A 10,241-nucleotide genomic window follows, 5' to 3' on the forward strand; every position below is an offset into this window, starting at 1 on the left:
GGGTTGGGTCATGTCTGTAACTAATTTACCTGTTTATCATCTGTACTTCACAGGACATCCGCAAAGGGAACATGGTTGTTTCTTGTCAACTGGAAAGAGATCTAAATAAATGTTTCAAGTGTGAATTTTATGTAAACTGCAAACAAAGTGTATCAGGTAAAAATCATTATAATATATTCAACAGATCTATTTCATCAAAAAATCAGCCGCGTCACCTCACTTGCAACTGTGAAAGCACAAGATACCAAGTTCCTACCCCCTACAGTTCCTGATATCACTCATTAGCAACTGAGGCTGTAACCACCGCGGACTCTTCCTCATTTCTAAACAAATGCAGTCATTAGTGACTTGCGTGGATGAAATCATTGATCTATTAATCCTCCTGCCTCAAGGTAAGCTGTAGCCGAATCCGTAAATCGAGAGATTATAAGTTCTGACTAAAGTACATATTCATGAAGTATCTTGAAGGGTTGAAGCCAATCAGGATAACTGCAGGCAAAAAAAGGGAAATGAGATGTGATTGAAGCACAAGAGCTCTGAAAATGGGAGTTCGAGGTTTCGTTATGACTTACAGATCGGAGTAAGGACAAAGACCACGCCGATTGGATAGAGGAAGACGGTGGTTTTCTCCAAAAATGGCAGTACTGCATTGGGGCACACGGTCTCTCAGTTTATGGATTGTTTTATTAGAACACATGTGTCATTGATTAGTAGCTAAATCATGCACCTTCTCTCGTACCAAATATATATGACATAAGTTGAACAAAACTTTCAACTGAGTCCATTATGGACTAAGAAGAGCTAGAAGTTGGGAACAAGCACTTCCTCTCACCTCCACCAATTGCAAACTGAAAAGTTTTAGCCTACACTCAATTCATTCACAGGCCATTTGTCGAATTAAAATCTGTCTTCTAACTCCACCCCACGCTTCAACCACGCCCTTAACTCATTAGATTATCGAACGAGTTTGAGGCGATTTCTCTGGTGGGAAGTACTTTTAATAGTTAAAATGTCCATTTTCAAATGTGTATAGTGTTTGGAAATATGATTATAGAAGTATTTTACTCTCCAAAAAGGCACAAGCACTTAACTAATGCTTCTCCTAAAAGTACTTCTACAAAGTTTTATCATTGTTTTTTAAGAAGAGAAGTCCTCAGAAGCCCTTCTAAACCACACTTAATCTCACCTCAATATTGTAGATACCATAACCTTCAGATTAAAATCCAAAGCACGACTTCCTAAATGGCACCTAACTGAAATTTCTAAAAGAACCAAAAGTTCTAGCCATGAAGAGAAAAAGGCTCTGACCTCTATGGTTCAGTAATCCATAAAATTATTAATGCAATCGACACAAAATATATAGATCTGATAGGAACATGAAAGAAAATATTGCTTACCATCATAACCTAAAAAGTTGACGTAGTGGTAATACGAAGCCCCAATCATGAAAAGCAAATTTGATAGCAATAACGGAATGAAGCCATGGGCCACCAGAAGCGGTGATATAAAATAATGGATCACTGCAACGAAACCAGGACTTCAGAGCCGTAAATGCTTGAAAACAAAACATAAACAAAAGCTATTATCATACTCACCGTAAAGCAAGACGAACATTGGGAAGAAAGAATTACAGTGCACATCAAATGCATAGAGCCTTGAACCAGTGAAAAGTAAACAAACAAATAAACCATATGTCAATCCACTAATTTTTAGGGAACAAAGGGGAAGACATTGCGTAAATATAATAGAATATTAAAACCCAAAAGGCCACCAGAAACACAAAACTAAACGATGCATCAAAATAATTTGGTCCTAAAAACTGATGTTTAACAGAAGTTGAAATAAGCCATAAGCAATCCTGAGTATAGCTAAAATTGAGAGTTAAAGATCTTACCACTCAACCCGTTGCTCAACTACATGACTGCCCGGTGTCTCTTCCCGAAGGTAAGAATTTGTTAATAACCTGAAAGTACATTTGAATGATGAAATTGATCACTATAAATTATATCGGCATGTAATAAAAACATTTTGAACAATAAAGATTGAAGGAATGTGAAATTTTTCATACAAATGCACAAGAGGTCAACTGTGATGATAATTCAGCATTAACAGGTTGTTAAAGGACAGGAACTACACGGGGACTTCAACATAATTTTACATAGACATCTGAAAGGAAATTGCATCAGAATACAGAGGACCTCAGCAAGGAAAAAAAGAAAAGATCTAGATTTCCTATTCTTTGTTTGAAGCTACATCATCTCTTTAGCTGATAAAGAAACGCACCAAACTCATGCCCAACACGCGTAACAGGAAAACTATAGATCTACTATTCTAAAAATTAGAGTGGCTCGTGTCCTTAGTGCTGATGTCAACCATTATCCAGAAGATATGATCCACCAAAATGTTTCCTAACTTTCATTCATATTGTACATGTGCCTATTTCATTCAGTGCAGAAACAAATATCTGAAATTAAAGTCAAGGAAGTTTTAAACAAGGCACGTCTAATTAAGAGGAGTAAAGTCCCAAGTACAAATGAAGACAGCCAAGAGAACAAATAATCGTATCTAGAATATAAGATCCATTCGAAATTATAGCAAATGATGAATATTTCTTGGACAAAGAAAAATAATTTGTTGGCAAAATGATTTAGCAACATGCACTCACAGCAGGGAAATAGCTTACCAACAACCAGTAGCCAAAATCGCCCCAGTTATTAGCAAATGGAAGAGCAGTACTGAAATAACTACAAAAGTGGCATGTGCTGCACTATGATCATATCTGAAATTATTAACAAAATTTGACAATCAGAAAACACAACTAAGGCATAAATTAGCTGAATTTTTTAATAGACAACTTTATAATAATATATATAAATAAAACTCCTATTATAACCAATCGAGAGAGAAGAAAACAATTATCACATAAAGTGTATAGGTGTACATGTTTCTTCCAATTTATCTCCTGTTTTGGTGTTTGTGCGAGTGTATGCCTATATGTTCTTTGTGGGAGAGACGAAGAGGCTGGTACACCTTCTCAAGATTCTCTCACTCACACACAAACAAACAGACACAAATATTTAGAAAATGACCTACTTTAATGAACGTGTGCTTCATTAAAAAATAAACCAACAAAGAGATGAGATACTACATAGAAGCATTGGCTACACTTACGCAGCACAGTAAGCCAAAGTTGCGATTGCCAAAAGAAGACTGCAGATCACAACAAAAGCAGGATCATCACGTGCCCATTGATTCTTAGTTTCTGACACAAGAAAATAGCAAACAACTTTTCATTTGAGTTCTAACAGATGAAAAGCCTTTATACTACACATATTACATCTATCGTTAAGATACATTTTTTTTTTCTTTTGGAAAGGGAAACAAAATTCATTAATGCCATGAAATATAACAAAAGGAAGAAGACGACTAAGGCTAATGGAGGTTATAAAAACAGTTCCAAAAAAATTATGTAGCTTACTGTATGTGGCTTCTGTATACAAGATAAGATCATAAAGATAAATAAGGTTTCTATCCTTTCTTTCAAAGGTAATATTGATCCCTTTAAGCCAGTAAAACAAGATTGCTAACCGATCTTTTTTTTTTTCTTTTGTAATTTCCAGATGAAAATAGACATCCCATAAACTTTTGTGCATATGAAATAAAATAGTGACAAAATCACATTTAAAAAGAAAAGATATTGATCTTGGGTTTAAACACTACACTAGATATGACCCCCATGTAATAGCCTATATAGTCAATTTTGTTTCCCTCATAACAATGTTGGAGAGATCTTTGACTCCATCCCAACTAGAGAGTTCAGGGGCTAAATAGACCTAAATCTGAAAGTCTAGAGACTAAACTTGTAATTTAACCATTAGAATAAGATTAGATATTAACTTCAAATACTAATTTAAAACTTGTGTTCTAGGATGGATGATAACTTCACCCAAAGGGTAATCCTAACAAGCAAGAGTAAGAGGCCTAAGCAACAGTCTCCCAAAATTTAACAATACACCCCGATGTCTCCATCACTTATTTCACCAATGACTTCAGACATTTAAAAAAAAAAAAAATAGAAATAAACTTCCCCTCGGAAGTACACATGCTAATCCAATACATGTGTATCAATCCGAGTATAAAGCCCTGCAATCTTTTAAGAAAAAGAAATTGTTTTGGGTTTAGACAAAAAATCACTTTCTTCACCTGGTAGCATATTACGTTGGTAGTGACTAAATATGAGAGGAAATCAACACACTGTTAAAGGGAAAAGTGCATATTGGAAAATATCTAAACAACTTGTAAACTGGATTACATATAACCGTAAATCGTGAGTACAATTATGGGTTCTTCAGCACCATTATAATCAGCACAAACAATCAAACAAACAAACAAACAAAACAGGACTCTTTGATGGGAGATGTACTTACGCTTGTGATACTTGGTATGCTGATAGCTGCATCCAAAGCAAAATTCCACCAAAAGTCCAAATAGCAACGATTAAAAAAGGGCAAAAACAAACTTGAAACAGAGTACGCTACAGCTGTTAGTGAGTGACAATAGCCAATAAGAACCAATACGTACACAACTTTTGGTGAAGTGCATAGATGAAGCATTTGCCAGAATGTATATTCGATGTCCATTTGTTGCCACTGCAATTAGCCAAATAAAGTGATGACTTATGAAATTAATGGCATCCAGCAAGCAACATCACATAAGAAGGAAATTGAAAGAACATTAGCTTCATTTTGTGGCCAATTTCCAACAATTTATTTGTAACCAAGAATAAGACAAAATTTCAAGAACTGCAAAAGAACAGAACTAGCTAAAGCATGTTGAGAATGCAATAAACTACATTACAAATCCAGAGGGCAACTGAAACTTGTTCTCATCAAACACGACCAAGCTCTGAACTATCCAACTATTTCTGCTTGGATTCACAAGATCCAAGACTCCACGTGGCACCACACCCAACACATCAAGGATCAAACAGTGCTTGAACAGCGTGAAGTAAATCAGGAATAACGGAACAACAAATGATCCAACCAAAACAAAGCAGGTAGGAAGAATCGCAACTAAAATACAAAATAAGAACAAAATTTCAGAACGAACTATAACAACACTGTTCCAATGTCTACACTGAGAGAAAGAAGAAAAAAAGAAAAAAAGAATAAAGGCACACAAATTCCTCAAATAACAATAATACAAAATCAAATGATTTTATACAGACTTCATCAGCCATATCCGTGAAGATGAATCGTTTACAAATTAGATGCGAAAAGTAGCAGTTTGATTAACATATGGAACGGATCTGCTAGAAATGGAGAGTAGACATAATATGAAGGAGTGAGATAACCTTGACAATTCGACGGAGGTACTGTGGATACATGGAATTAGCTCGAGATGTAGAGGCCGAAGAACGCCCTCTGGAAGCTGTAGGCAACATCTCTAATAGCTTCAAATTGCGCGTCCTTCTTTCTCCTGCGACAGTTGAATTGCTGCAGTCACTTCTTTGCAATGAGATCTGCGAATTTTCCGAACAGACGATCTGTTCTCTTCTCCGTCGACGAGTTTCAGAAAGCGAGCGAGGAAGATGGAAATTATCTCTCTCTCTCTCTCTCTCTCTCTTTCTCTCTCTTCAAATGTTACATTAAAAATGATTTTAGCCCAAGTTTATAAGCATACTTTAAAATAAGTACATTTTTTGTTATCTAATTAATGGAACATTTTTATCAAATAAAATGTTTTTTTTTATTATATTCTAAAGATAATTAGTTAAATTTTGGCTGTACCGTTGCAATTTTTTGACCTATTAATAAGTTTTAACTAGAAGAATTATGCTTAATTTATCGGTTGTATTATTAAATTAAAAAAATAATAAAAAATAAAAGTACCCATTGTTTTTTGTTTTAAAAAATATTCATAAATTTTCAAAAGTTTTAATAATACTACAAAATAAGTTAGAAAAATATTATTACCATCAATTTTGAATGGAATCGTTCCGCTCTATTAAAATACTAAATTTTTAATAGTTTTTTAAGGAGGTTTAAAAAATACCCATGAAAATTTTTAAAAAATACCCATGAAAATTTTAAAGTACTATTAACACCTTTTTACTTTAAAAAAAAAGTTCACAAAATTTGTTACCGCCAATTTAGAGACGAAAAGACATCTTACAAATTATCTCCAAATTTTTTAATGTCATTTTTTAATGTCATTTATGAAAGTTTATGAGTATTTTTAAAATATGGTATAAAGCGTTTTTTTTTCTTTAAATGTAATTATAAATATGAAGTTTCTAAAATTTTTATATGAATATTAATGAAAGTTTTAAAAATTAAGTACTTATTTTTTTAATTCTTTCCTTTTTTTAAAACAAATATTAATAATTTTTTTATCTAAAATTAAAGTATTTTTATTTTTTTTTTAATTCCAAGGTATTTTTTAAAAAAATTTAAAACTTTTGAAGAGAAAGTTTAAGAATATAGTACTAACTATTATTATTATTTAAAATGAAATTAATAAACCCCTAAAAACTAAAATTACCTGATTACATTTTAATAAATTTTGTAATAGGTTAGATGAAGTTCCAACCATGTAAATACTTTTCATTAAAGAAAAAGAAAAACAAAGTAAATATTAAAATGGAACAGAGCTTAAAACTCAAAGAACCATATTTGAATCTACATTTTGATAGTAGAGTTTGACATGGCCGATACAGTCTTCTAATACAATTGAAGCTATCCGCAGAAAACACCTTCAAGGACCTCTGCAACTATTCAAGTTCCCTACCAACAGCGGCTTTTGATCCACACCCATACCAGAAAATAGAGCGCCCTGATCAGATGGACGAGAACGCTCGCAACAAAAATACAAACGATACTTGAAAATGGACACTGAACGCGTGATCAATTCATATCGTGTCGCCTTTGATGTCGAATCTAAGCAACTAGAAGGGCGACGGTGGAGATTATGCCATTCGGGGTATAGGAATGCTCTCAGTAGCAGGCAATGTCACCGAGCGCAGTAGCTCCAACGAGAAAACGAGCCCCAGGAAATGAGAGAGAATAGTGTTTGCAGAAGCCTGCAAAAAGGAAAGTTGAGGAGTCATTACATGGCACACGGCTATCTCATCAGAATCAATGCACATTTTGATATGCCTTATACAAGTTGGGTTCATTATATGCTCGAGTGAGCTTTTGTAATGGTCCAAGCTCACCGCTAGCAGATATTGTCCTCTTTAGACTTTCCCTCAAGGTTTTAAAACACGTATACTAGGGAGAGGTTCCACATCCTTATAAAGAATGTTCGTTCCCCTCTCCAACCGATGTAGGATCTCACAATCCACCCCCCTTCAAGGCCCAACGTCCTCGCTGGCATTCCTTCCCTTCTCCAATCGATGTGGGACCCCCCAATCCACCCCCCTTTGGAGCCTAGCGTCCTTGCTGGCACACCGCATCGTGTCCACCCCCTTTGGGGCTCAACCTCATCGTTTGGTGTCTGGTTCTGATACCATTTGTAACGGCCCAAACCCACCGCTAACAGATATTGTCTTCTTTGGGCTTTTCCTTCTAGGCTTTCCCTCGATGTTTCTATTAGGGAGAGATTTCCACATCCTTATAAAAAATGTTTCGTTCCCCCTCTCCAACCGACGTAGGATTCCAGAGCTTTCCTGTTTTGCGTCTCTCCCAGTCTTTCACCTATCCTAACAGCCATGCTCCTATTGTTCCTTTCAAAAGAACGTATATTCTTTATACTCTCACGATAGTCAATACTCAGAGGAGAAGTAGATTGATATGCTCTAGCAGTCAATACATCATATAATATTACATTCACATCCAAAATCTGAAGAACTTTTATGTTTTTCAACAAAATAACCATTGAGAAGAGAAGAAAAAGAACGTACCTGTACTAAGAATACATCCAAAGCAAGAACAGGGCTATTTCCAGGGGAGACTCCCTGGTAATATGGGATTGCTGAGGAAGTAAGAGCCTTAGCAACTAACAATCCTACGGTTGCTTGCATCCCCAGAATGGCAGCACCCATGCCCAGTAGGTTCACTACTATTCCATTTTTTAGGCTATTCACGACATCGGCTCGGGGAGGAGCCTGAAATTAGGATCAATAAATAAAAAGAGGAAGCATGAGTTCAGTCAAATTCTACTTTATTTTGCACATGCCCGTATTTAGCAGCTAAAATAGTCTATTGGAGGTAGTTTTGCAAAAATAAATGGGGGAAAGAAGGAAGCATGCCAAAAGCTGGGATATATAACCTATTGTATTCCAAGAGGTGGTGTACAGGTTATCTTTCTCATTTTCAAATAGATAAATCTCATAACAAATCTATTTGTTTATAGCAAAGAAATCCTATTTATTGTTAGATTAAATTAGCCGACTTGGTTCTGTGGTTTAGAAGGCTGAAAGAACAAATAAATCGATTTTTGACCTTCCAGTAATCTCGAGCAATCAGAAAACACAGAGACTCAGAAATTATAATACCTTGGAGGGTTGATTTGCAGTCCGTTGAAGTTTATCAGAAAGCCGAATGTACCCGAAGGACCAAAATACAGAAATGAAAGCTGCCACAATACCACCAGCAGTAGCATAAAAAGTGGCAGGTGATGTAATTTTCCCGGTGACGACAACAGAGAATGAAAGAATAACGGCAGCGACAATCGTGCACACCAACTGTCCCCAAAATCCGAGATTACCCAACCTCTTGAAATACCTTGATGTCTTCTCTAATCTCTTTGCCACCTAAACCATCAAAGCAACTTAGTTCATTATTGATAGCAATAATGATAGTGATGCCAGTCTAGGAACCTTTCAAGAAAAATCGTAACAAATTTTGGAATTGAAGAGGTTATGCAGTGAGATAATTTTGGACATAGTTCAAGCATCATAATATCCCACCATGGCTTCCCATTTCATAATACATACATATTAGACAAAGGAATTGAATCCAAAATTCGATGATATTCTCAGTGATGCTTGTTATTTGTGTCCCCTCTTACTGTTTATACTTTTTCCATAAATGTACTCCCCACTTGTCTACCTCCCAAAAGCACTAAAGAAAAGCCTTCCAATCAAGCCAAAATTAAAGTGGGGCTATAATTACAAAAGGATTTGTTGTGATTTGAACACCACCATGAAGCCGTACACTGTATATTCCTAAAAAATAATAAAAATAAAAACTCTCTCTAATATCCTTGTTTTCAAACGATCTCTGGTTTCTTTCTTTCCATAAGATCCAGACAAAGGCTCTAATAGCACAGTTCCCCAAAATCCTTGCTATGTTTTGAGAGAGATACCTCCAACACATCCAACCGTTAAAGGTATAAGAACAATGGAGGAAAAGGTGGTCTAGTGCTTCCTCGTGCTTCAAACAAAGGCAGTAAACTGAGGGAGATAAGGCCCAATTTGGAACCTCCTTCGGAACTCAAGTTTACACATTTGCATACTCACAGTTCCATCACTTTCTCACCTGCTCTCTGCTCACGTAACCTCCTCTCTTGTACAAAATCACTTCAACTTCTCTACTTAGACTAATGCTAATTCGCCCTAAATATGTTAAATGCACTGGCGCCTTTCCACTCTTATCACACTACCGTATAAAAGTTAAGAAGAGGCTACCTTTACAAAAGTTGAAAACTTGCAAGGAATGATGATAAAGATGAGGAAAGCAGCAGCAATGGGGCCTATCCCCCAGCCAGCAATCCTCCCAGAAGAAAACTGACAATCTATTCCCAACGATGAACCTAACTGAGCTTGAGAATTTTGTGTATTCCATAGCTCCGCGTATTCCTGAAAGTTCCTTTGATCATAGGATTAGAGACCCAATTAGAAGGTAGAAACCAATGCATGGTCACAACGTTCCTATCCCATAAAGCGTGGACTTCCAAAGCGAAGCGCCAATGCCATTTAAAAAGCAAGGCCTTTTTCCGAAGATTCAGATTTCCTATCCCTAATCCTCCTAAAGAAATTGGCTTGGACACAATCTCCCATCCGACAAGATGAAAGTCTCCACCCTTCTTGGATCCCTTCTCACAAGAAATCTCTTAACATCTTCTTGATCCTAGAACCCACCAAAGGGAAGATCTTAAAACGGGACACGAAATAAATTGGGATCCCACTCAGAACCAACTAAATGAGAGTACCTCTCTCACCTTTTTAGATTTTTTTTTTTTTTTTTTTTTTTTTTTTTTTTTTTTTTTTTTTTTTTTTTTTTTTTTTTTTTTTTTTT

The 10,241-nt window shown here is 35.7% G+C and overlaps 2 protein-coding genes across 2 annotated transcripts in view; both read right to left on the reverse strand.

The window, feature by feature from the left end:
- Positions 1 to 102: 102 nt before the first annotated feature.
- Positions 103 to 5,647, reverse strand: LOC111811295 (protein unc-50 homolog). Its single transcript, XM_023698073.1, has 10 exons — positions 5,354 to 5,647; positions 4,582 to 4,649; positions 4,428 to 4,453; positions 3,172 to 3,262; positions 2,684 to 2,779; positions 1,895 to 1,963; positions 1,596 to 1,654; positions 1,398 to 1,520; positions 573 to 644; positions 103 to 489 (listed from the first exon to the last, which is right to left on the reverse strand). The coding sequence occupies exons 1-10, from the start codon at positions 5,441 to 5,443 to the stop codon at positions 425 to 427; spliced, it is 759 nt and encodes a 252-aa protein (XP_023553841.1). The 5' UTR covers positions 5,444 to 5,647; the 3' UTR covers positions 103 to 424.
- Positions 5,648 to 6,634: 987 nt separating this feature from the next.
- Positions 6,635 to 10,241, reverse strand: part of LOC111811290 (protein TIC 21, chloroplastic) — a 5,449-nt gene continuing 1,842 nt past the window's right edge. Inside the window, exons 2-4 of the mRNA XM_023698067.1 lie at positions 8,498 to 8,755; positions 7,904 to 8,107; positions 6,635 to 7,081 (exon numbers count right to left, since the gene is read on the reverse strand). Of these exons, the coding sequence (XP_023553835.1) occupies positions 6,968 to 7,081; positions 7,904 to 8,107; positions 8,498 to 8,755 (576 nt within the window). The 3' untranslated portion in view covers positions 6,635 to 6,967. The remainder of the gene's footprint in view (positions 7,082 to 7,903; positions 8,108 to 8,497; positions 8,756 to 10,241) is intronic.

Source organism: Cucurbita pepo, chromosome LG15 (assembly GCF_002806865.2).
Source record: "Cucurbita pepo subsp. pepo cultivar mu-cu-16 chromosome LG15, ASM280686v2, whole genome shotgun sequence".
NCBI lineage: Eukaryota > Viridiplantae > Streptophyta > Magnoliopsida > Cucurbitales > Cucurbitaceae > Cucurbita > Cucurbita pepo.

Bases quoted from the DNA above. Each gene is read 5' to 3' on its own strand.
- LOC111811295 (XM_023698073.1), bottom strand. From the start codon at position 5,443: ATGTTGCCTACAGCTTCCAGAGGGCGTTCTTCGGCCTCTACATCTCGA. The intron at 4,650-5,353 runs GTTATCTCACTC...GGCTAATTGCAG, and splicing joins ACCTCCGTCGAATTGTCAAG to TGGCAACAAATGGACATCGA. The intron at 490-572 runs GTAAGTCATAAC...TTTTGCCTGCAG, and splicing joins CTTTGTCCTTACTCCGATCT to TTATCCTGATTGGCTTCAAC.